The sequence below is a fragment of the Perissodus microlepis genome, chromosome 15 (genome assembly GCF_051167445.1).
Source record: "Perissodus microlepis isolate ML-2025 ecotype Zambia chromosome 15, ASM5116744v1, whole genome shotgun sequence".
Lineage (NCBI taxonomy): Eukaryota > Metazoa > Chordata > Actinopteri > Cichliformes > Cichlidae > Perissodus > Perissodus microlepis.
The window spans coordinates 24,820,642-24,847,686 of record NC_140475.1 but is presented as its reverse complement, the minus strand read 5'-3'; the positions used below and the strand labels follow the sequence as shown (position 1 = coordinate 24,847,686).

General features: G+C 42.2%; 2 protein-coding genes across 5 annotated transcripts in view; both read right to left on the bottom strand.

The window, feature by feature from the left end:
* adgrg6 (adhesion G protein-coupled receptor G6) overlaps nt 1-27,045 on the bottom strand; it is a 101,666-nt gene that overhangs the window by 21,164 nt on the left and 53,457 nt on the right. For all 4 annotated transcript variants that reach the window (XM_084952340.1, XM_084952342.1, XM_084952341.1 and 1 more), the window contains 18 exons: nt 12,477-12,565; nt 11,554-11,606; nt 11,116-11,154; nt 10,858-11,003; nt 10,524-10,614; nt 9,381-9,469; nt 8,386-8,450; nt 8,159-8,292; nt 5,007-5,172; nt 4,777-4,917; nt 4,591-4,704; nt 4,172-4,226; nt 3,590-3,699; nt 3,244-3,371; nt 2,012-2,280; nt 1,284-1,368; nt 568-718; nt 138-270 (listed from right to left, as the gene is read on the bottom strand). In XM_084952340.1, the coding sequence (XP_084808466.1) occupies nt 138-270; nt 568-718; nt 1,284-1,368; nt 2,012-2,280; nt 3,244-3,371; nt 3,590-3,699; nt 4,172-4,226; nt 4,591-4,704; nt 4,777-4,917; nt 5,007-5,172; nt 8,159-8,292; nt 8,386-8,450; nt 9,381-9,469; nt 10,524-10,614; nt 10,858-11,003; nt 11,116-11,154; nt 11,554-11,606; nt 12,477-12,565 (2,058 nt within the window). The remainder of the gene's footprint in view (nt 1-137; nt 271-567; nt 719-1,283; nt 1,369-2,011; nt 2,281-3,243; nt 3,372-3,589; nt 3,700-4,171; nt 4,227-4,590; nt 4,705-4,776; nt 4,918-5,006; nt 5,173-8,158; nt 8,293-8,385; nt 8,451-9,380; nt 9,470-10,523; nt 10,615-10,857; nt 11,004-11,115; nt 11,155-11,553; nt 11,607-12,476; nt 12,566-27,045) is intronic.
* LOC146372237 (uncharacterized) lies at nt 12,595-16,984 on the bottom strand. Its single transcript, XM_084952344.1, has one exon. The coding sequence runs from the start codon at nt 16,309-16,311 to the stop codon at nt 14,242-14,244; it is 2,070 nt and encodes a 689-aa protein (XP_084808470.1). The 5' UTR covers nt 16,312-16,984; the 3' UTR covers nt 12,595-14,241.

Sequence of the window (27,045 nt, the reverse complement as noted above, 5' to 3'; positions counted from 1 at the left end):
TAAAAATAACTGCTTGGGTCACTTTACAGTTATCGCCTCTGCACAAACCTGCTCTATAATCTTTTATCTTTACACATAACACAACTCAGCACACGGATTAAACATGTTCACACTATCACGCTATGCGGTCACTTCACCTTGCAGCGAGTTGAAGATGGAGAAGAGGTACATGAACGTCAGCTTGACCGGTCCCCAGGCAAAGAAAGCAAACCCCCAGGTCATTCCCAGCAGGAAGGTGAGGCTGATGGCGCTCCGTAGGTTTCGGAGAACCTGGATCATAGCAGGAGAGAATTTTAAAGCGTTAAACGTTCCCTCCTTTCCTTGTCTCCTTAGTTTACTTCCTTTTCCAGAAGCAAACATGAGAAACTTCATTAATGGTGTACAGTAACTCTTTCCTCTGTCTCTGACAGAGCCTTAAGGCTGCTGACACCTGTTATGATATGGTTGTTATTACATTGCAGGAATGTCAGGGTTAACTTTTAATTCAGAGAGTTATTACAACCGACAGAAAGTTTTTTTAAAATCATGAAACAGTCTTAGTCCAGATCACTGGGCATGAGTACAGACCTCTTTCCGCAGCGTGCGGTTGCTGCGTTTGCCGTTGCGTCCGCAGATCTGCAGCATCACCACGACAAACATGGCCATGTTGAGCAGAAACACCAGACAGAAGTAACCGACGCAGGTGGTGTAGAATACGGCTTCATTGGTAATCCAGCAGCTGACAAGGAAACACACACATGCCCGTTCAAACTATTAAAGAGGGATTTAAGGTTTTTTCACACATCATCCACTTTATTATAATGAAACTAAATTCAGCCTTAATCAATTTGAAATGCAGTAAACTAAAACGAAGTGAAAGTGCACTGGTCATCCCGTTATAGTAAACCCTGCTCTGAGTGTTAGGACTGAGGGTTGCTTAAGGTGAGATTTTGTGCAGCTGTTCAGTTTGATCGTTTCTGGGAGTTTTGCAGGATAACAGACAGAATCAGCTGCAGGAGCTCAAACACGTCAGTGCCATGCACACAGCAGTTTTTAACTCAAATCCTGAACAACTCGTTGTCCTTTCATCATAAACTTGGCACCGTGGAGCAGTTGTGCTAACGATGACGCCTGCATGTAACAAGGCTTTTCTTTTGTTAGCTAACTGACTGATTAAGCAACACTCTGATAAATGAGTTATTCAGTGACTTAATCAAATCCTGATTTTTCTGACAAGAAATCATCACGTCCATATTTAGTGATGTGGTTTGTAGACCTGTTATTGAGATTCTGGGCACACTTACAACTTTGACCCTCCTTTGAATTCTACTGCTTTGTACGCGTCTTTGTCCACCGCAGCGACAATCACAACCAGCACAGCAGGAAGACCTGGAACACACAAAGCACGCCGTCCGCACGTTAACGTCAGTGTCTCGGGTCTCTTACACTTGCATCACAATCACAGACTGAAATGGCATCAAACTGTTTTATCTTGTAAATTAAACCCACGTCCTCATATCAAGACAGAAAAGTATTCAACAATTATCTAACGAGGTAACGGCCTCCTTTTTTTAGTGTATGTTTTTGTGCATATCAGCGCCATTTAATCCCAAACAGCTCAGAGAAATTAAAATTGCATCTCCAGTCTCAGGAGGATGATATAAATCTCAGAAGATATTTTCTCGGAGGAATGTTCGGTGCGCTGGTGCACATCTGTTCAGGATAGTAAAAGGTTTACATGCACTTAGACCTGTCTGTAAGAGATTATTAACCATATTCAACAGGAATGATATGAAGCTGAAGCTGTGCTGTGTGTTTTTGCCCTGAGACACCCGCAGCTTCACAGAGTTCCCGACCAAATCCACCTCCAAACGAAGACTTGACTTGTGCACAACAGTAGGAGCTTCACTAATTATTAATCATAAATTATTCTTGATGCAAAGAAATGCTAAACCATGTTGGACACTTTTACTTTATTCATGATCTTTTGTTGTCTTTGTGGGTCTGTGTGGATCATCAGCGGGCGACTCACCCCACCCAACGATGCAGAACTTCAGGATGTACCGGCGGATGTAGGTGTTAAAGACTTTGACCAGAGCGATGTACATATGGACCGATTCTAGCCCCATCCAGGTGAAAGAGGTCAGCAGAAAGTAGTGGAGGAAAATGGCCACAGCCTTACACAGCCCATCGTTTTCCATGGTGCTCAGCCAGCTGTCCAGCAGGAACACCATGTTGAGAAACAGCAGAGATGTGCTGAGGTTCATCAGGATCTTTGACGGGTAGTCACGCCGCAGCTTCCTGTGAGGACAAGAGGAGGAAAGCACAAATTTCTGCATGGTTACATTCTGATATTGTCGAGAAATATATTTGCTGCAGTTTTTTCCGAATATTCTCATCCAAGTCAAAGCCGCATGCAGTAGCTGAGAGTTTCTCAAGTTTCTCTCGGGTTTCCTGCTCCAAATTTTTCTGTGACTTTGAAATTTATTGGTGATTCACAACATTCGAGCTGAAAGCCTTCAGAGCACCGTGAGCGTGACCCATGTGCGCTCCATTTACCCAACACAGAGCTAAGAACACACTAAATGTCTTTGTTCATGCATCACTGACATCAGTGATAAAAGTGATAACAGTGATGCACGCAACCCTCTGTCCTCCACACCATCCTATGCCTCCTTTTCGGAGTACAGGTGTTCACACCTGGGACAACAGGCTCTGCTGATTAGTGTCGTTTGCACTCATGTAAACCTGGGAAAGATGATGGTTTGGGTTTAAACAGATTCTGTATAAACAGCCTGTACTTTGAACAGTGATGCTTGGCTCTGGGATTTAAATGCGAAGCCAAGAGAAACAAAGGAGTGGCATTTATATCATACTGTTTTAGTCCTTCTGACTCTGCAAAGTGCTTTTACAAGCTTAATGCAGCTTTTTAAGACCTGAAAGAGAGCGACCCATGCTGCTTTTACTGCAAACCCAGAGGTCACACCACTGGAGCCAAAGGACATGTCGTGCACATCTGTGAGACACCATCAGCTCCGACAGAGCAGCGGTGTTTCACACTCTGGGAGGAACAACTCAAGGAAACTACAGATGATGGAAATCTAGACTGTCTTCCAACACTTTGTGTAGTTCTGCTTTAACAGACTGACTCGCTTTTGTCACCAAAAAACAATGACATCATTGATGGAAAACATGGATGAGGAGAGACGATAGCCAGGCACTGGAAGCTGGAGGGTTCATACTGCAGCCGAACGGTGGACTCACTCGAAGGCGATGTACGTGAGCAGCGTGGCAGCAGAGAAGATGGCGGAGATACCGCAGCCGATGTAGCTGATGAAGGTCAGGATATTGTTGTTCTTTTCATCGATGGAGGCCGAAGTATTAGAGATGTCCTTAAGAGAGAGACGGCAACGACTACATGAATGAAGGAAACGCACATGAACAACAAAGAAGGCCAGAGGGCAACTATGGAGACCATCATGACCACAACAAAAACATGAAAGGATCCACACAACGTGACATGAATGTGGCGCCCGTGCCAGGACGTCAGTGTGACAGGTGTGTGAGCACAGCTCGGACACACACACTCACAGGAACACAGCGGTCTTACCAGGAGGACACCAAAGTGTGTGAGGTGGTCGCACAGGCAGACGGTTTTGTTGGCCGTGGATTCGGTGGAGTTTTTTTTGCAGCCTTCTTTGTTCCAATCTCCAGTTCCATCTAGTGGTGACACAGAGGCATTACAGCAAAGTCACCTCAACACAAAATGAAAATGTGTAATTAAACAGATGAAAAGATTGAATCTTTCTAATAATAAAATATAATATAATAAATGTTTTGTTTTTTTTTTATAATGAATAAAGCACTGCTCAGGATTCAGGAGCTCGAAATATTTCTCTGAAGTTTCTGCAAAGTTTGAGGGCGGCTGCTCCGAAGCCAAATATCTGTACTGAGATAAGACTGCGCACAAACGTCCTCTTCAGTAATTACTGCAGTACTTGAATCTGTTGGTAATACGGCCTGAAAAGCTGCTAAATTTACCAGAATTTTCTGCTGAAAGAGCAACCAGACCAGAACGTCAAAGTAAAAGTGCAGCAGGACGGAGGTGTGACGAGCTGTAACAGCTGCTGACTCCCTTCTCTGCAGATCTGAGGACCAGTGAGGTGAGCGATGAGGCGACGGACAGACTTACCGCTCTTGTTGAAGTCCCAGAAAACGCAGTCCAGAGTCCCAGGAGCCTGAGAGGACTGAAGAGCAATGACTCAGCAGCAAGTTCAAGTAAGCAGACACTCAGAGCCACTCGTGACCATCACACCTGGCTCATTTCTGCATGATCTTCTGACATTGTCATTTCAAATCCTTCAGCACATCTCCAGGAACTACATTCTTACTGACAGTTTCAATAATATGGATTATTAATGTTAATAAATGTATTAATTAACCTCAGAAAAAGGGGAACATGAGAAACATAAAGGTCATTTATATGAAACAGACAACACAATAAAGCACATGTCAAAGAAAGGAACTGAAAAGAGTGACACGACTATATAAATAATGTGTATAAAGTCCAAAAATGGAACAGAGAAGAAAGGAAAAAACATGAACGCTCACCGGGTCAGAGCGATGAGCGATCTCGATCCTCACTGGGTCCTTCAGGTTGCTGATGGGGACGTTCACCACGCTGCTCGCCACTACGTAGCTGATCAATTTATTTTCTGCCTTTTTCTGAAAAACACGTCATGTTAAAACACCCTAAAACATCAGCCTTTGTGTGAACGTCACACCGTGACCTCTGACCTGGAAAAAACTGGTGCTGTTGAAGAACATGAAGCTGATCCTGGACGATGTGTTGGCTTCGGCATGAGAGAGTTTGGACAGCAGAGAGGCGGGAAGTGTGACCTGAGCTAAAGGATTCGGCCGCTTAGACTTAAAATCAATCTGAGAGGGGACAGGAAACAGTCAAAGCTGAATCAAAAAACACAGATCCACCTTCTACAGGAGAAAGTTTTGACTTTCCCAGACGTTACCTGTGGGTCAGACTTGTTTGGAGACATGAAGGCGCTGAGGGTCGTTTCGTTGAACATCGTCGTGTTGAGGGCTAGAATTCCCACAGCCAGATTCTTGGAATTGATCTGGATGGACGGACCATCAAACTGTATCTTCTGCACCAACTCGTCCACGGTCTTCAGAGCTCTGCGGAGGAGGAGAGAGAAGCAAAGTATTTCTACGATGATTTCAAAGGGAAGCAAAACCAGACAGATATTGGTGAGAAAGACAGAGGTGGCGTTTAACACGGCTGACTGAAACGCAGCTGAAAATGATCATGTTTGAAGGTGATTCATGTGAAACGGACTCAAACATGTGAGTCTCGTTTAAGTTTCAGTTTAATACTGAACTTTCCGTCCTGCCAGCAAACTTTGTGGCTGAGAGTTCATTAAGCGGCAGAAAGTTTCAACACTCTGACTACATGCTAGCTGATGGCTATCGTAGAAATGGGACACGGCCTCCGCGCAACTGAGGGCAACCTGTCGGTTCCGGTGATCATGCTGAACTGTTTTGCTGTTGGAGGTCAACTGTAAGTAGTTGTAGCATCAACTGGTTGCCCAGAGGTTGAGCATGGAGCGCTCTGCAATCTCTGAGTGAACTTTTGGTGGAAGGCGGCCTATGTCCAAACTGCTGCGGTCTCTCAGATAGGTTGGTGAAGCTTTGCAAATAATGTTCATGTGATTAATAAACACACACAAAACCATCACATAACAACCAGTCCGAGTCGGTCTGCACAACCAGTACAACCTGTCTATGGTGAAACTCGCTGCAATAGGAGGCTCAACTCAAGTTTTATTCCTATGCAAATGTTAGGTACTCATCCGCTGCTGTCACAGAGCAGTTAAATCTCCTACTTTCAGAAGCTACTGGACTCTGAATTTAAATGCTTAATGTAAATTTCAGTTTAAAGTGAAAAACTTTGTATGGAGACAGCAAATGATTTGCAGTTTTCACCGATTTATTCAAGTTAATCATCAAATTATCAGAAACTGACAATCCAAACTGATAGCAGAATCTCCACCTTATTCTCAGTTTATCACCATCCTGATGCTTCAAAGTTTCTTTGCTAACTGATAATTTTCACAGACCTGGTGACATTTGCAGAATTTCTCCAGTCACCGTACTTCCTGGTGGTGTGTGAGTGATAACTTTACATTTTTCAGATGTTTTGGTTACAAAATCAAGATTTTAGCAGATCAACCGCCTGCAGGTCAACATGTGATCCTTTTTTTTTTTAAACATGTGATCAGTCACTATTTGTCACCTAACAGCAGAAACAAGTGTGTAAATAGGAGTTTTTAATGGGATCGTATTAAAATGAGAGCACAGCTGAGTTCAGCTTTTACTGAAGCACAAAAGGAAATGTGAAAACAGTTTCCTAGACCTGAAGGATCTATGTGACTGAAAACTTTCTGCATTTCCTAATTTTCCTGCAGCGATGCAATTACAGAAACTCTGGTCAATCAAAGCTAAGAGTACAGTTAGCTACATTAGCCATATAGCATGCTGGAAGTATGAATTTTCCTGCAGCATCATGAACACCATCGACTGTAACGAGGAAATAACAGCAGACTGTGTGGGCCATTAATGCCTCAGAGTTTATGATTATCACATAGAGCTCATGACATGATTAAAGTTGTGGAGTAAGTACTTTGTGATATTCCTTCCACACACAGTTTTCGTGTGTTTCTCCGTGAATGCAGTGATTTTACTTGTGTGTTTTCATGCAGCAAATAAAACCTGCCAGCGTGGGACATTCAGGGACAGCATGGAAAAGCAGAGTCCAGGAACAACACAGCCCTCTTATTTTCAATAATGCTTTCTTTCTGTCATATCTCCTGTGGATGTTCACCTTAAACACCAATTAAGTCAGAGAACTGCTGGATCTGTTATGTCATATGTCCTCTGCAGCCAATCAGAAGAAAGCAGGTTTAAAGAGAGCTACCTTGTTTCAGAGGACAAACCAAACAATAATTGTGATCAAGCAAAGTGAATAAGACAGTAAACTACAGAACTGACAGTGAGTCAAAGTTAAGATGACAGCAGAAAGGAAAGGTTTCCTCATTTTGTACAGGGTGGGCCATTTATATGGATACACCGTAATAAAATGGGAATGGTTGGTGATATTAAAGTCCTGTTTGTGGCACATTAGTATATGTGAGGGGGCAAACTCCTCAAGATGGGTGGTGACCATGGTGGCCATTTAGAAGTCGGCCATCTTGGATACAACTTTTGTTTTTTCAATAGGAAGAGGGCCATGTGACACATCAAACTTATTGGTAATGTCACAAGAAAAACCAATGGTGTGCTTGGGTAAGTTACTTTAAAAAAGTAATTAATTACTAATTACTTTGTCAATATTGTATTTAAAATACTTATCTAATTACTGTGTCAGAAAAGTAACTTAATTACTAAATAAGTAATTAAACTAAATACTTCTTAAAATCCCTATAAATCTTGAGTGGACAAACAATAGAAATTAAACTCTTTAAATAATAAATATTTTTTTAAAGACGGAGACTCTACAGTACGCAGCGGTAGCATCTCTTCCACAATATAGGCTGCAATAATTTTTAAAGCTCACCTTCAGACGCTTTCTGTGCTGCTGAAGTAAAATCAAGTTTTGCCTGCTTAGCAGGAGTTGCCGTGGTGTTATCCATGGATGATGAACAACACTCCTGCGGTGTTGCTATCAGTGTGTGAAGAGTGGGAGAAGAAGGTTGCATTGACAATCCAACACAATGAGCAGCACATTGAACACATGTTATAAGTGGTCAGAAACTTGTAAATAACTCATGAAAGAATAAAGTTACATTGAAACCAAGCACACCATTGTTTTTCTTGTGACATTACCAATAAGTTTGATGTGTCACATGGCCCTCTTCCTATTGAAAAAACAAAAGTTGTATCCAGGATGGCCGACTTCTAAGTGGCCACCATGGTCACCACCCATCTTGAGGAGTTTGCCCCCTCACATATACTAATGTGCCACAAACAGGACTTTAATATCACCAACCATTCCCATTTTATTACGGTGTATCCATATAAATGGCCCACCCGGTAGTATGAAAACAGGAGCTGCTGTCAGTGAATGTGTCATCAGTGGGAGGTGAGCAGAGTAAGAAGTCTGTACTTGTCTGAGGCTGCCGGGACTGTAGCTGAGCCACTCATGACATTAGAGATGATGGTGACGATGCTGGAGGCTAACGTGAAGTTGATCTTGGCTACGTTCACTAGTTGTTCCACCTTTGACACCACTTTAGACACCTGGACACGGAGGACAAGGAGGACAGGAGGACACGGAGTCACTCTCCTGGTCACAGGAGGCTTGAGCGAACAGATGCCAGTGTAAACACTCACCTCTTTCTTATTCAGCTTGTTGTTGGTGAACGCTTTGAGCTGCTCCGCTACATCAGATGCATTTTCTGCTCAAGCAACACACAAATGGTTCCATTTTGTTACTTTCTATCACAACTTTGTGATATATTACAGATTAAAACACAAATTCAGGTTCATTTTCCAGTTCTGTGTCATTTCTAGTCTATCGACTTATAATTCAGGTTTAAAATAGTTTCATGTATAAAGTCTTGAAACTGAACAAAAATCTATATATATTTGTCAAAAGTAAGTGAAAATTAGAGTTTCATACAGATCATCTTAATATTTTTGTTTTTCTTTTACAAATGTCAGATTTACTCACAGCAGCTTTAAAAGTGAATGAATATTTCTTTGTATTTGTGAATTTATGTTAAATTAATTCTGCATGTTTGATTTTGCAGGATTATGGATCCTGATTAAATGTTATTGGAAGAAAAGCTTTTATCTTTCATAGTTCATTGTGAGATATTTATATTCAAACAGGTGTGAAAAAACATGCTTAAATACCCTCAAAGACCGTATGTCAAAAAGAAGAGGTAAATAAGTATTTGATATATGAAGCGAATTATTTGCAGAAATCATATATGTTACATATTTCAAACCATACTATTTTGGGGCAAATCAGAAACGGACGAGCAGAAAATATTGTAAAAATGTGACCCAGCTTATCTGAAACGTACAAAGAGTGAATAAAATGTTCCCACATTGGAAAAGAACATTTTTAAATCTGTACTTACGCTGCGGTCTCAGACTCCTTAACTTTGTTGTTAATACTTTTATTCTGAACTGCGGCAGTTGGAATAAAATAATTTTAAATCATGTATTTGCTTTTTTATTCATGCAAAAATAAAACAACTCAGATATTTAGCTGTCTATGTTTTTTTATACACAAAGCAAATGATGCATTGTTAGAATCAACGGTGTCGGCACGCCACGTCTACAGTCCGCTGTCAGATTGACTTTGTGTCTGAGCGTACCTGCTGACACTTGGATGGAGTCAATATCAGTGCAGTTGCTGCCATCTGGATCTGACCAGTACGATGAGTAGTTCATCGAACTGATTAAACTGGGAAAAGAAGAGGTTATTGATAAGACATATAATTACTCAGCTTAAAGAAGTAGTCCTAAGTAAGTGAGCCGGCACTGCTGCAGGCAGGTTTTGTGGAGGAATGCGGAGGAAGTGCTTAAATATTCAACAGCTTAACAAACCAAATCCTGGTCACTCCAAACACACAGTTCAACATGCAGTAAAAGTAGTTATAGCACTCCCTGATTTTATCAGCCCACCCATCCGCCCCGACCTCCTCCCTACACTAACTCTATGACAATAACATCGCCTACTTCCTGTTTTAAGATGGTGAAGTAACATTTAAAGGGTTCAAATGGGATTTTAGCCCTGATGTTTGCAGTCCGGAGTACGTGTGCAGCAGTGCTCTTCAAAGGTCCGACTGCTTCGTTCAGACTTTATCATTAAGTCTGCTCAACAGAAATGCTGCTGTGGAAACGTGTGATAAAAGGAGAAGAATACCCAGAACTTTAGCCCCACTGACTCCACAGTTAACCCCGCTAAGGACCACTTCCTTCTGAGAATTTATGCTGAGGCACTCGTGGGCGTCTGAAGATGTCCTGCTTGTCGTATTAATAAATCATAGATACACCATGAGGTGTATAACATTACAGGAAGATGAATTAAGTCAATAAATCAACATCAAATGCTGCTGTTTCACTGAACACCACAGGGTCTCAGAAAGATCTGATTAAAACCACAGACTCTAACAAAGAAAAGATACAAGCTGCTTTTACTGCTGATTTTATCACAGTGGAGGTTCTTAAAATACATTCTGGGATATTTCATGCAGTCTTGATTAATGACTCTCCCCAGAAACACGAAAACCTCACGAGAACAAAGTGCCTACAAAAGATGGTTATGAAATAAATAACAGTTCGTGAATATAAGTGCAAATCCTAATATTTGCCTTGAACCTGTGCAAACGTGCTAGTTTCAAGGATGATGAAGGATTATTGTTAAGTGGAAAATAAGAATATGGAGCTGGAAATATCGCGATCAAATATTCGTGTTTGGCTGCATTCAGCTCATGTTTTGTGTGTGTTCGTGTTACCAGGTCCTCCATTTCTTGTTGGGGAAGCAGGGCTGGTACTGAGTAACGGTCGGTCTGGTTTCAGGCCAAGGCGGGTCGTCCGGGCAATTTTCTTTAAGCAGAAAAAAACAGGAGTGATTTCACAGTTTTGAAGCAGACATACATTCATATAATGAAACAGGAAAAACATCCAGGGCACAGAGTGATCAGAGAAGGCAAGCAGACAGACTTTAGACAATAAAATCCACAACAAATCAAATCCAGAGAGTTGTGTGAGTGATGTGCAGAAACCATACTTCTTTATTATCTCCGGTTCTTGTTTTTCTGTGTTTAGCGTTCAGTGTAACCTTCTCACCAATCTGTTTGACTTCCACAGAGGCACTCTGGATCTCCACACCCTCTGACACGCTCCCCTGTCTGAGCCGGGCAGACGCATCATCGATGAGGCTCAGGTTCTTGTTGATGATCTCGGTATAAACCAGCAGACCACGGCACTCATAGCTGCAGCAAAAAGAGAGATGCCAGAATGACCTACCATCCTAAACACCTGACTTCTATGAGCTGGTGAGCACATAATGACAGGAACCTGCAGAGTTAAACAGAGTCATGCTACCTGCTCAGGTTTCCTGCAGTCTGTGGACTCAGCTGAACACTGGAAAGGGAAAAGAAGAGAAGCAGCAGAGATGAAAGACTACAAATGATAAATGCTGCATGAACACAGTAAAGTACCTGCAGCCAGGAGGAAGCACATAAGTCAGACTTTTACTGTTCACCTCGAAATATGACCCAGGAGCGCAGAGCCTTACTGCTCAGCTTTAAACACCTCACACATCTGCACTAGTGCTCACAGGAGCAGGACAGTAAACTTCATCCTGGCGTGACCTGTCGCTCTCACAGGTCTAACTGTTTCTAATCATTTCTTTTTTCTCTCCTTGGTGTAGCTATTGTGAAATGGCTGAAGACGAGCACAGACCCAAACAGCACGACCCATACAAAAGCACCTTTGCCCTAGGTCGTGTGCACTTTGTGTGATAGCTGTTTGCAGGATTACCTGATGTTGCCCACGTAGACTTTGTGGATCCAGTCCTGAAAGGTCTGATTGAGCTGTAAAAATAACAGATCGGGTTTGAAGTCTGCTCAGCACTGAATATTAAACTGCCGCATTGGTGTGAAGAAGAAACTTTATGTACCTGCTTCATGAGTAAAAACTGTTCCAACAAATCTAAGTCATCGCTTGTTCAGGTAAAGGTGACTCTTGCTCCCGACCTCTGTATTCTCCTAATCTTCCTTTCTTTACGTTCAGCAGCTCAGAAAAAATTTTCACTCCCGTGTTATCTTAATTCACTCTTATTAAATAAAATATGACTTTAATCTTGTTTATCATAGACCTAGAGATGAAGTTTGAGTTCTGTTCAATAATTCTGCGCCAGTGTTTTACTGAACTCATGTAGTGTGGCTGTTTTGTCTCCCCCTCCTGGCAGTGAGAGTGATTGCACACTTGATCTTTTTGTTTTTTAGATATTCTGACACTTTTTGTTGTTTCCATTTCATTTTTATCTGCAACATCATACACTTTCTGCTAGCTGCTGTAGCTACACCACCACTATGCCAGTCAACCAGAGTTTAGATGTAAAACCATCACTGCCAGTGCAGGGCCGCTGCCACAGACATCAGACATTAAACTATGTTGTACTGAGACTTCCTTTTGTTTCATTTAAGAAGATAATAACTGGAAGCGGTGCTGAAATTTTAGGTTTTTTCTGTGTTATGTTTTGAATAAATACATTTTACACAGTTTTTTGACTTTGTATTGAAAATCATATTTTAGTATATTTCTACGTTTGATAAAGTTAAGCTGCTCAGAGCTTCAACTAATTACAATTATGAAAGAAAATCTAATGAGGTCTGTCGCTGCTGCCATGGTTACGCTCACTGAGGTCTGGACATGGATGAATAAGTAGAGTAAAAACTCACCCAAAGAGCCACGGCTGATTTAAGCGTCTCCCGTGTCGTCTGCGATCTGCTGTCATCCACCACAAACTCGAAACGGTAAAACTGCTCATCTGCAGACCAAGGTGAGAGCACAGGAGAAAGAAAGAAGAGCACTTCAGATTCAATGTGCAACAGCTAATTCATACCGAGCCTGTGGCACATAGCAGGAGACGGCCCGAGCGGTTTGAGCTGATCGAGTTATGTAAAAATCTCATTTTGAAGTAAAATGATGAAAAATGGGAACACACCGCCTGACGGACAATAATGTCGGCACTGAGGGGAGAGCAGTCATTCCCCTTTCTTTTTTCAAACTGCACAAATCAAAGAGTCGAAGCAGGATTTGTGCAATTTGAGTCTTTCTCAGGATTGTTTGACCCTTTGATCTGCGTTCTCACAAATCCACCTTAAAAAGGAATAAAGAGCACAATTATGAAGCAGGTACGTTAAAGATCTGTGGAGAAATGTAAATGTTAAAGAGTTTTGGGGTCTGAAACTTCCTGTAAAATTTATTTCTTGTTACACAGACTCATTTAACTGAGTTTTTGTGTGTGTGTTGATTTCCTTAAAAACAGATACGTGTAGAAAGTAACGACTAATGGAATTAAAACTGATTAAAGCTTATAAAAAAAGGGAAAAAAGAAAAAAAAACTTTTTAACCCATACTTTCGGTTTCAGAGGAGGCACATCTAAGCTCTTCCTGTAGGGCCCTCCATGCTCCTGCTATGCTTCACACCGGCCACGAGATGTCTCTCTAATATCTCTAATTGTTAGTAAATGCTACTGACTGGAAATGAGACCTCCACTCCATCAGGTCTGGAGGGAAATCCTGCAGGCTGCTTATCTTTGGTTATAAATATACTTTTCAGAGTTTCAGAGTGCCGCTGATTGATTTTGAATATTTGATTTGATAGCAGAAAGTAGCATGCGGACGATGAGAAGCACCAAAGCAGGATGCCTCCACCAAGAAGCTGCACGGACTGAAAAACGAATATAAGAAAAGCAGAAAAACGATGTAACAAGAAAAGGTGTTGGCAGTTTATCAGAGAGGAAAGAAAAACAGGCAGAAAGTAGACTACAATCCCTTTTTTCACTACAAGTACCAGGCTAAATAACAACATCTGATTGGTCAGCTAAACTCATGGTTAATGAACTACAATGAGCCAGAATCACTTTAAACCAATCACCAGTCTCAACTTTGATGGGAATCCCGCCCAATCACAGCATTTGTCCTGACATCTATGATTCGAACTACTGACCTGCTCTGAAACCCAACCACCTGAAGTGAGTATTCAGTCTTAAAGTCTTTGTGTTTTTAAACCAATGCATTGATATTACAACTCAACCAAAGACTGACCCATAACTGACTGTACAACAGCTGAACATGTCATTCTGAGATTATTCTGATTATTCTATTATAAGATTATCCGTTACTGGCAGCCAGAGCTTGGTTTCTTTGGGCCGGGCCAACAATGATATCAGCCGGTAAGGTCTGAATCGCTGTCACCTCAGATTAGGGAGGAAGTGTTGAATGGGGACCAGTAATGTTCTTTAGAACCAAAGAGGGCTGGTTGAATGGAGTTGGTTATGGGAACACTGTGAGGTGGAAACACCACAAAAACACTTAATAATACGATACAGGTGTCCGTATGCATTTGTAATGCTGCTCAAATCAAAACGTTCTGATTCAGATCCTTTAAAAGACTTGAAGACTAAATACTGTATTTTTGCAATTTTGTAATATTACTGACTATTTATTTTTATTTTCTACGACAACAAAGTTGTTGCTGCATAACATACTATTCCCCGATGGCAGTCCACACTGACATGTAAAAAGAAAGCGTTGTTTACACTGGCAGGGCAGTGTGGGCCTGATGGATGGATTTGCTGTTGGGGATCCCAGACTGGGGTGCAACGTGGCTTTTTTGAGGCCGCTGCTGCTGCCGGCGTTAGCTGATGGACTGAGAGCTCTGAATGGAGATGTAGGAGAGGAGATCTTTGGGGTTATGAGATGCCAACCACTGGCAGCTGCTGGAGGCATTGGGGAAAAGTTGAGATTGTTGTCTTTGATCTTGCCAGTGCCGTGGTCTTGGTTCACGTCCCCCTTCATTAAACCTCCTGAGCTCTGGTTCCTGCTGTGATTCGACACACTTGGACTTGAGTTCAAACCTGGCTCTGAGGCGGTTAAATTTGACTTTGCTGCTGCGTCTGCATTCACGAGCACCGGCACTGGCCTGCTGCCTGTCATGCTGCCCTCCGACACATCCAGACTTCCTTTTTCTACGAGTGCACTAGCATCTTTAGCTGCTGTGATGTTGGTCATCGCAGCCGGCGCCACAGGAGAGTCTCGGAGTGCCACAGCAGTGGTTGAATTAGACTCAGGTATATATTTAAAGCCTGCTGTGTTTGTAGTGTGGTTGTCTCTCCCAGGAGGTGAGAGCTCATCAAGCCCAGAAATGAAGCCATGATTTGCGATCTCGATAGAGAAGCCAGTGGGGGATCTGGAGGTGGAAGAGGGGGTATTAAGGTCAGAAGACTGCAGGGGGGTTGGAAGAACCAGAGCAACATTCGGTTGTGATGATATAGCAGAACCAGGCTGATAACAGGATTCAGAAATAGGACAGGGAGTATTCTGCATATCAACAGGAGATGAGAGAGAATTCAGGGCAGATTGTGGAGTTACATGCTCATTAGGGTGATGGCCTGTTACAGCGCTTAAGATTACAGCAGCTTCGTTGCTCACAGGTGAGACATGCTCATTAGCAAAGTGTATCTTTGGAACAACATCTGCAGGGTTAAATGGAGCAGAGAGATGTGATAATCTCCCACCAGCAGTTTGCTTATTTGAGGCCTCAGATATCAAAACGCCGACTAACGTGGATGCATTTTGTGGCTGAGAGTGGTTTGTAAACTGTGATAAAACCTCATCCTGGTTGGGAGAAATAAGTGGGCGTGACTGGATGGACTCCGTGGAAACTTGACCAAAAAAAAGAGATTGAGTGTTTGAGATAAACTCCTCAACTGGCTGTATGGTGGGTCTTTGTAAGGACTGTGCTGCTGTGGGCTGCAGGAATCTAACAGTAGGACGAGTGGGTGACAAGGACCCAATTTCTGTGTTCATCATGCTAGCAGGTGCTGCTGGCCATGTCGCCCGGCTGGGGAGGAGAAAGGAGGATGAAAGGGTGGAGACAGAGGGTGAGACAGGAGGATAGGTGTAAGACAGGTGCTGAGATGGAAGAAGAAGTGAAACGCTTTCTACGAGAGAAACAGAAGATGACATGGAGGGCGAAAGGACAGGAAGCGAGGGTGTGAAGAAACTCAAGATTGGAGATTGCTGCCGCGGCCCCCCGGTGTTAGCCCCCTCGCTCAAATTGAGCCCATCACTCCTAAAGTTCTGAGTGTGTGCCTGACTGTTAGAGTGTGTGGGCAGCTGTGTGTGTGATGAAATGTGTGTCTGGATCAGACGGCCGGGTTGTACAGTATTAGCTCGTGTCAGGCCTGAGACGTGTGTTAGATCCATCCCCGGAGCGTGCCGGGGGGCTGTCACACCAAGCTGCGCACTTGAGCTGTTGCGGTGTGCCAGCATCTGGGACGGATTCAACAAAGGCGGAGTGGAGAGACTTAATCCACTGTCATAGCCAGCAGGGGCCTGCGAGTTGGTCCAAGTGCCAGCAGCTCCATTCGCTTCTCCCTGGTTGTGTAAATGTGAGACTGCATGATGCAGCCTCCAAGGATCTCTGTTAACAGTCGGGCTGGAAGAATCTCTCTCTTGTGACCCAGACAAAGATTTCTGAGTCAGAACGGTTTCCTCTCCCATCATCCCCTCTGTCTCCCTGACAGAGTCAGTAAACGAAGAGATGTGAGAGCTTTGAGTTAAAAGGAAGACATTGGAAGATGATGTAGAAGAGGCAGAGGAAGAGGGCGGTTCTTGCTTTCCTTCAATATTTGCCCTGAGCAGAGCCAGAGTGTGATCATGGCCCCAAATACCAGCTGTTGGCAGCAAGGTCAAGCCAGTGTCAGTGTGAAGCACTGAACGAGTTTCTATCTCGCTCAAATCTTTCTGATGAGAATGAACTAAAAAAGGTCTGACTGACAGGCTAGCTGCATCTGAGGATGGCCACAAAACCACTGACAAATTTAGCTCCGATTCAGGAAACTCTAATTGTGACAGGGCTGGACCAAAGTCCGGTACAAGCGCTGCAGGACTGGATACCAGAGCCTCCACAGATAATCTTGAGGGAGTTGGGTTAGAGTGACTAAAGGAGTTATCTGAAAAATTTTCTGCATGGGTTAATGTATGTGATCGAGTATCAGGGGACAGGTTGTGCACAGTGGAGGGCACTTCATTTCTGTTAGCTTTAGATAACCCACTAGAGGACTTTTCTGCAGAGTGGTATTCAGGGTGCAGTGCACTATCAACAAAAGGAGACTGAGATTCAGCTGGGGCTTTAGAAAAGAGAGGAAATGACAACAAAGATGCTGTGTCAACCGTTGAGTCCTCAAAGTTCTTTTGAAGATTCGAGGACAGAAATGACAACACAGACACTGGCATGTGAGCAGTTTCTGAAAGCCTTCGCTCTGCACGCTGGGAAGACGATGGCAGGAGGAGGGAGGGGTACCGAGGAGCAGCAGAAGGTGGAAAAGGAACCAGGGTGGGCCAAAGGGGATCAGAGGCCAAGGGAAGGGTGGGGCTGAGTGGGGAGTACTGGGGTATGACGGTTTGAATGGGGGAGGCATGGGCGGAGGTGGCTGTAAATTCTAACTGAAAGAGAGAAAAGGGAGAAGTAGGAGGTAGGATACTGGATGAGGAGTAGTGAGGGCTCTGGAATGGCTCGTGAAAGGGAGGAGATGGAGGGGAGAGAATGGATGATCGATGGGGAATGACGTGCACAGAAGACTGTATGTGTGCATGTGCGGCTGTATATAAATTGTTAACCAGACTACTGCTGGCTACAGCTAGTCCAGCTTTACTGCCCAGAGGGTTTAAAGAAAGTGAGGATATCTGGGCCTTGTCTTCCTTCTGTGGCACAAAAGAGGAAAAGATTTGTTTGGGGAAAACCACCTCGGCGAGGAAAGAAGGGGAGCTTAGATGTGCCATCGGCAAAGAAGGTGTTGGCTGCATGAAGAGGCGGGATGAAGAGGAGGGAGGAAGGGAAGATGGCATTGCTTGCAAACTCAGTCTTTCCAGTTGTGCATAGGAACTTTCCTCTTGTTTCTGTCCACTTGGACCGCTGCTCTTTGGAAGCTCGTGGTGGGTTTGAGCTGTTGTCAAAGTCTGATTAAGAGTGCTTATGGATGTTTCTGGTACCAGTAGGTCTGGTGAGTGATCTTTAAAAGGCTTGATGCCTGCTGCTAGGATGCTGAGCAGGCTTTCTGAGCCATTATGGAAATGTGTTTGGGTGAAAAAATGTTCACTTCCTCTTTCAGAAGGAGTTGAGGGCTGGATGAAAAGGTGCGAAGCACTTTGCGGGTCTGAGTTTCTGGCATCAAGTCCAGTATTGGGTTCTTTGGATAAGGCATCAAATTGATATAATCTATAAGGACTCCTTTCCCCCACAAGTTCAGTCATGTCATACATGAATGGCTCAGAGCCTGATGAAAACTCATTATCCGGTATCTCCTGATCTGTCAGGTTACCCGCAGCAGATGTTTGGCTTTCACCACCACTCATGTTCAGGAGTGACCATGATGAAGCAATAGGTTTGTTCTTCCTAATGCCAAGTGCTGATAATGATGACAAAAACAACGACGATGATGATGATGACAGTGGTGCTAGCCCAGCCGCATTAAATGCCTTACTTTTATTCTGCTGCAGAGGTGACCCCTGAGGTGAACTTGAAGCATGAGATTCAGGAAGGGACTTTAAGTCCTGAGTGGTGGTAGAGACCTCCGTTTTGGAGGCTGACTGGTGAAAAGTTTTTGGTTGGGACGTAACAGAAGAAATATTTAGATGAATGGTTGCAGGCGTTGAGTCTTTCAACCCATCTGTGTCTTTGAATCCAGTCGTTGGTGTGAATTTAAGCCTGGCTGTGGATTTGAGATCAGCTAATGGAACAGCAGGTTTTGTGATGTGAATCTCCACCCTAGGTGGTGCTTTAGTGGTAGCTTGATGTCTTCCTCGGTTTGGCCTCTTCCTCAAAGGGGTTGAAATGTACCCCAGGGAAATCTTGGATCTTCGATACCGTGGAAGTCTTTGGAAGGGAGCAGGGGGTCTAGGGCGGGTAGCTTCAGATGGACCAGAGGAACCAGGGACTGAAGCTAAGAATCTGGATTGATGAGCTGAATGATGGGGACTGGGGGTTTGAGCAGGGCGATTCAAACGACTGGACGTAAGAGATCTATGAAGAGAAGCTCCTCCAGGAGGATTGCGAAAAAACGCAGACCTGGTTTGCCTGATTTTGTGGACTAAAGGAACTGGATGTCTAGGGGTTTGGGAAAAAGAGAGTGCAGCAACAGTAAATCCAAAAGTCTGTCTTCTGAGGTAACCAGCTGGCCAAACAGTCAGGGACCTGGACTTCAAGGCCATTGGCTCAGGTTGCTGAAGCATAATTTGAGTCTCCTCCACTGTCACCGGGATATGGCCGATCGAAGCAGATGTAATTATAGTGAAAAAGCAAGTTACATACAATAAATAAAGGTAAATAATGCATTTCAAAAATAAACCACTAATATAGGACAAGATATATTTACATAAGCCATCTCAACATCCTTCAGTCACAGACAGTATTGTAGAAATGACAGCAGGGACTAAAAGAATTAAACATGCTGAAGAAGAGTAAGAACAAATCAATGTATTATTAAAATGTTTACAGGTTTTGATGAAATAAAACATTTTAAGCAAGTATTTTTCATCTATAGTACTGTACAAAAGTCTTGAGCCACGCCTCATTTCTTTATATTTTGCTTGCAATTAGCAGACTTGGTGGTCTTGAGCAGTAGTTCTCCAGCTTTCTGAAGATCTTCCAGAGTTTTCTTTGGACGCTGGCTGCTTTTTTCAATCCCGTGCTTGTAACTGGTCATCTTCGGGGGAATGATTTATTGTTCGGTAACTTACATCACACTGACCTGTGAATCATTCAGTTCAATTAAAGTATAAAAAGCACCTAATTAAAGGGAAGAACCTGAGTTTTGCCTGAATATAAAAGACAACCTAACAAAGAACCAGTTGGAAACTGTATCTACACTCAATTTGTTACTATCTACCTGTCACAAAAGCAAACCATTAATCCCCATTTGGGAGTACAAAAGACGAAGCCTGAGGCCTAAAACTATCCTCAACAGTATATGACAGTCAAGATCTTAAGACACAGGAAATAAAGGCCACGTCCAGATAATCAGAATCAACTTTTTGGGGACACATTTATGTTTATAAGAGCTGAGGGTGTGGCACAACAACATCCTATCATATACAGTTTCTGTATCTGCTGCATAAATACTACTGTTAAAAATCCATGCAGTTAGACAGTGACAGCATTATTGCTGCCAGTTTTGGCAATGGTATTACTGTTCCTCTTACCATGCAGGGTGGGGTTAGTATCTGGATGGTTAGTGGTAAAAGATGAAACAGCTGCCGTGCTGCTGGTTGGCTGTTGGGCTACAGGAAGTAAACAATCACAGATTATCAGTCATCTGAACTGACACATGCTGTCGCTACATCGCTGCCTCATAGAGCTTCATATAGAAATGCCATATTTCTGATGTAATGTGGTATCAGTGATCAGTGTCACAAATAAACTAGAAACAAAGACAGTGATTAATATGGATACTTCTGTTGGTACATCCTTCCTGCTGTCGCCAAAAAAAGCGTGCATGATATATGTTATGATGCCAGCCGCTGCATGTTGTGAACACATAACATAAATCAAACTAAATTCTTTGAGCTGAACATAACACGTTAATGAGCATGAACACCAAACTCCACCACATGTGGAACAAACTTCCTTTGTGCTCCATTGGGCCGTCCTTGTACAGTAACAGGTGAGTGGCCCTGCAACCTGCAACCATCAAAGGTCGGACGAGCACAGGGCCTCACAGTGGACTGAACGCACCCAGAAAAGTTGGTGTGAACGTACCTGTGCACCCTCAACTGTTTTTTTTTAACAATAGTCACAAATGAGCAGGTCACAAAATATCCAACAACAGTAAAATAAAGTGTAAATATAAATGTAAAGTATAGGGAACTGCAAGCTGGAATCAGCTGTGTTTTGGGGCATGGCTTTTATTGTAAGGATTAAAAGGCAGCTATAGAATGGAGCTAGCAACATATGAACGTCTGTATTAGATGTCGTTGGGATGTTTGTGAAAAAGAGCTGCTTTTTGGAGGGAAAACAAAAAAACACAGTGACACTGACAGAATAACAACCGATTCAAAATGCTCACAGTGGACTACATCCTATATTAATGCGTTCAAAATACATCAATATGAGAACAACAGCAGGTAAAACAAACCTAAACTGTGGAGACATCAATACGATGCTGTATGCTTTATTGTAAGTTGAATTTAAGTTTTGGGTTTTTTTTGATTAGTTAATAATTCAGTAAATCATCCACCAAAGGACGGAACAATGAACTAAAGCTATGCTGTAGTTTCTTCATGTCCTTATCTTTTTGGGGTGTATTTGGTTTGATGTGTAAGTCTTCAGTAAAACATTATACATCACTGAACTGACTAAAGCATGAACATTGTTGTTGCTGGTTTTATATTTGTGGTAATTTATGGATCTAAGTGAAGTTTTCAGAATGCATAAGCCATATGGATGGTGTGGTTTTTGGATACTGATGAAAAACAATTTGGTTTTTGGAGACTTGATGAGGGAACTGCGTTCCGAGTGGACTTATTACCTGATTCATAGCATGCATGTGTGAGATGTCTAATAGCCAAGCATCACTGATTGGCTGAACACTAAATGTATGTATACACTGTTTCTCTGTAGCTGACGAAGTTCATACAGACAGAAACACTACAACTGAATAAAAATAATGGTTAGCAGGATGGTGTGCAGGGGTTATATCATATATTTCTCTACAAAACTATTAGACAGTGAGCTTAACCGGGATGGTAAAACTGCAGAGTAAGAGCAAAGTGAGAATAAAATGTAAAAAGCTTGCAGCGTGTTATTGATTGGAACGCCACTGTCTTTGGTACCTCGCTTTGTATCTGTGTAAGGACCCATTCACTTCAAGGCAGTGAAAGGCCTTAAAAGCCACTTCTTCTTCTAACTACCCGTCATTACAGCACATTCATGAAAACATAAAAACATCACTCAGTGACAATTTATACGAGTTTTTCCACATGTGTGAGTTTTCTCTCCTTATTCTAAGACTAATTTGAATCAAATCCATTACTGGATTGTAAAATATGACTACATAATTATTTTAGTTTATAAAAACTACAATATTTTGAACTTTGAAGTCACATCATTTGGGAAAAAAAGTAGTGTTTCGTGTGATGGTTACAAAATCCTGTGACCATTTACCATCATGTCCGCTTGGATTTGGGTTTTAGTAGCAGCTTTTTAATCTTTCTTTAAAAAAAAGATTAATTACAACAAAAACAGCTGTTAACAGAGTCATAAAGAAGGGCAGCTACTGACAACACTGTATATGAAGATAGTGTTAGCTACCTTACCATGTGCTGTGCTGCTGGATGCAGAAACATTAGTATCGGTAGATGCAGAGGTAGGAGCTCTGGTGGTGGTGGTGATGGTAGTATTAGGCAAAACTGATTAGATCAGATTGGATTATGTCAGTAACACAAAAGTATCTTGGATTCAACGACACATTAATGATGCATTATGAGAAATGTGAAACTTGCTGACTGAACAGGTTATTCTAACACAAACAACTGTTACCACTCACTGTTGAGGTCAAAGGTCGACTGCCAGAACAATAACTGGTACAGAAATATTTTATCTATGCTGTTTCTCTAACACCACAAATACCACTGATTAAAGATTAAATGTTATGTAGTCACAGGAGAGGTAAACTTTTAATGTCAGGAATGACAAGGCCATTGAGTCGTAGAATTCACCTGCATGGTTAGCAGGTAAAGACTAAACTGTTGTTGTCCTGCTGGTAAGGCTGCACGCAGTGTTTAACAGGACTGCATAAATCCTGTGAAGATTTTCTTCTTCATGTGAATGTCTGTAGACACAATAAGCTATGCGCCAACCTGAAGGAAGCCTATGATAAAACTTAGATGTGTAATTTTACTGGTATTTAATTTTCATGACTAGAGTGGGAGGGGTGCACCTGAAAAGGTGGAAAAAATAATTTAGCCTGATGACATTTGGGAGATAAAAGTACTCATATAACTTTCAAGTAACAATTTCTCTATGTACAGACAGTGTATATGTGTTCTCTTGGAACCCATTGATTAGTCTTATGGATTAGCGTTTAGAGGTAACGGCCATTTTTGGGGCTTCCTGTTCAGCCTGTTTAATCGTAAACTCAATAGTTTAGGGGGACACATTCATTTATTATTATCTTTGTTAGGTTTTGCACAGGAATCAAACATGAAAGCAGATGAAGCCTTACCAGAAGAGGAGGGGCTGGTTGCAGCGGTGGCGGTTGTACTGATGATAGAGGTTAGAGGCATGCGAGTGGAGAGGATGCTGGGAGATGGAGTGATGGTAGAGAGGACTGATGATGACAAATCAAAGGATAAGGCAGGACGAGAGGATGACACATGCAAAAACAAAGTGGTTTTAATGCTAGCGTGAGCGTGTGCTTTTTCCCAAAGTCCAGTTTGAGTGCAAATGTTACAGAAGGTCTAAAACTCTCACATGCACACATTACAAACAGATATATATAATGTAAGCAGCACATATCGGTGCTTCATTAAAATTCCATTAAGAATGAAAAGTTCTTATTATCCTAATCAAACACAGAGAGCTGATTTTTCATAAATTCCTGGGAACGTTCATTTAGAGCTACAACTTTTCAGTTGGAAAAAGGACGACAGAAAGGTTAATTGACTAATGAAAAGTTTGATGAACTCCATCTTCAAACGCAGCAGTAGATAATTTACTCGTCTGTCAAGCGGATGGGTTCATCAGAGCTGAATTAGTTGAGTATTCTCACAGGTAGTTAATGAATAAGAGAATGACCAAACTGATCTTAGAGGGGCAAAATAGCTTCAAGCTACTTTTCATGGCTTCTTGGAAGGTCAAACATGGCAGAGCTAAAAAGGTTTGAGATTTTTATGAGGGAAATCTCTTTGAAAACCATTAAGAATAACGGCTTTGTGGTGATTAACTATAACTGAGTTCCATAAAACAGGTCTTTCTTTGTGGATGTTGGATGAACCCTAAAAAGTTTATCCTAAATTAGAGTTAGATGAAACAGAGGAAAAAAGGGGAAGCCTCTACAGAAAAGGTATTTGACTGAAAAATCCAGAAGCTTAAAACCAACCAAAAATGTTTAATAATCATTTAAAAAAGATGGAAGGAAGAAGGGAAAGTAGGGGGAGGAACCGCGAGGTGATGATAAAGCAAAAGCACTGAAGGGAACAAAAATGGCACAGGGAAATGGAGAAGGTGAAGATGGAAAGGAAGGACAGAGGCTGCATGAAGAGGAGGGTTGCTTACCGTGGGTGTTGGCATTAGTAGTGTAGATGGTGTTAGTGGAGTCAGTGGATGAGGTGGCAGGAGAGGAAACAGCTGGTGGTAGTGACAATGTGATGGGATGAGAGAGAAACAGATGCAAAGGATGATAAATGGATGTGATGAGGAATGAACATCTTAAATGTACACAGTAGGGGTATTAGATCTGGGCTTCTCAAGTGTTCTCAGCATCGTTAATAAAGAATGCAAATTATTCAACAGTTATGTAGTCATAATGATAAAAGCTCTCTTTTTTCAATCAAAGCTGACTGTGGGTCTGTGTACCGCTTACAACATAATCACACTAACCAGCAGCAACCAACCAATAAGTGATGTGGATTTAACAGCTGAGACTGTGGCTGCTGTCAAAACTTACCACACAGTCCGCTTATTTATTTTTTATTTTGTCCCGCTTCCTCTCCTGCCATCGTCAAGCTGACATACACAGCTCAGTCTCCAGAGTTTTTCCAAGCTCTTTCTGACCAAAGGGTTTAAAGCCATGAGACGGTTTACACAGATTAAGTTTGATTATGTCATGTGGAAAGGCTTGAGTCTAAGCATGGTCACAGATGAGGTTTTGAAACAATGAATTCTGTAACATCAAAAGGATTTCAGAGGTGGACTGAAACAAGAGGTGATAAAGTCTACTCATGAAAAGAAGTGTTTGGGAAAAAAAGACAATGCTGCTCCCTCACTTGTGGTTCCATTTAACTTCTTCCACCTACATCTCCCGAACAGAAGTCAGCGTTATGTTTTTCAGGACAGCTACACCTGAATGAGCTTCACCCACTGAAGCACACCCACTCAGGCCTTCTTCACTCCTCAGACCACCACCCTAACTTTCTAACAGCTCTACTCTTCAGCTGACCATTTATTCTTTGTTCCATCGAGCTTACGAGTTATTATATTATCACCCTTTCTCATGGCTTGTTGAGCTGTCTGTGCTCTTAATTTCTATCCTGCAACACAAACTGTAGTTTAATTGGCTTCACTTCCATGCTCTCATGGCGCAATCGCACAAAAACTGACCTTTAGAAATACAGTATGTCCCTCTGAGGCTTCCATAGTTCTGGACAGTGTGAGAACTGACATTTCACATTGGGTCAATTGGGTCACATTACTGGTTGGCCCACAGCTACTGTTCTGACCAGAGCTCACTGGTAAGTCTTGGATCATGTGACGTCTTTGAGCAAAAGGAACTGGTGGGGGTCCATTTTCCTCGAGGGCCACAATCTGTGCAGGGACAGCATTCCAGTTTTAATGGCTATGGCAGCAGCTGAACGGCACCCTGGGGGATATAGCTTTAAAAACGTTATTTTGTTTCTTCGGGTATGATCTATTTTGGAATTAGAAAATGTCATTAACCGAGCATTCCTGGATAGATTCTTGGCAGATCCACGTAGACTGGTGAGAGTAGGTGACATGGGCCAAATGCCTATTTTTATTCTTTCCTCCTTTATCAGCCACTTGAACTTATGAAGGCTGATTAAATGAATAAAGCAGAGTGAAGCATCTGTCTCCATTTCAAGAATGTCCTCATTTGAATGAATCTGACTGAGATTCCATTCCCATTCTTTTCTTGTCCAGGCTCATTAATGTCACATATGAAGCCCAAAACCATAAATCAAAGGTTTTTGCAATCTGCACGACTTTCTCTTTTCTCATATGTTTGCTTTAAATAAGAAAACTGACCCAAAATTCATCTTCTTTTTGTGTATTCACCAAATCTTCAGTGTAAATGTTGGAAATTTTAATTAGTAACTGTTTTCTTCATGTCCCAACTAACAGTTATGCACCAGTCGGTAACAGAAGGCCCTAACAGCAAACACAGATGTGATGATCAGGAGGTCACTGAGGGTTTTCTGGCAGAAAAGCTTTAGGAAGTACAATAAACCCTGGACAAAGGAGTCAAGCACAGGCGTTTGACCCGGGAGAACGAGGTTTGTGTCACAAAAACTGTCAAAGTCAATGACAGCGTGAAGAAGTTCATAAGGTTTATTGCAGGTTTAGGTAAGGACAAGCTGTGCTCTTCAAATTATGCAGCGTTGGCTTCCAAATTCCCAAACTCTGACATCACCAGAATGTGTTTCTGTGTGTTTCTGAATGTGGTTCTGTGGAAACACCACAAACAAAGTTGTTGATCACAATTATGTTGATCTTCTCACCTCTTGCCAGATTCATCCTTGAACAAACTAGCATCTCTTCACTGTTTAGAGCAGTTTGACAGCACTGGGAATGCTTAAAGGCTAGAATATGTTCAGGGCTTTGGGGAAAGCCAAGGATCTCGATCCAAACCTGAGCCTGCTTTCATTTAGAAAGTTTTTCTTAACAGGATGTTCAAAATTCAATTAAGCGGCTTTCTCTAATGAGCACATTCCCACAAAACCTGACCCTTAGACACTTCTTCACAAGGTGGAAAGCAAAGCTTGACAGCAAAAACCATCATAGTGTGAAGCTGAATAAGAAGTGTAGGCACCGATGCACTTGGTTTACCTTTATAAAAAGTTCATGTGGTCACTGAGGAAAACTCTTATATAGACGTCAAGGCTGTACGATTCCTTCTGTATTTCAACAGTTCAAAGTGTATACACTGCCAGGTTCAGCCCCAGCACTATAGCTCTTGTATATATTCCATTCACCTTCAAACACTCAAACTGTCATTTTTTCATGGTCAAAACTCTTTTCCCTTCTTACTTCCTCTGAGGTCCTTACAGCCTTTGCATTTTTCACCGAACTGTAACACAGCGTGAAGAGCTGACCAAGACCAGAGACTAATAGATATTTGACAGTTTTGACAGCTCTAATGTCAGAGGGAAAAGACATCAATGCAACCAAGGAGATGCAATGCAATGGCACAAACCCCATGTTTAAAGAACCCCATAATTTATTCTTGGTATCTGCCAATCAGCTGTTCTGAGCAAATACTTATCTGAAAAGGTTAATGTTGTGCT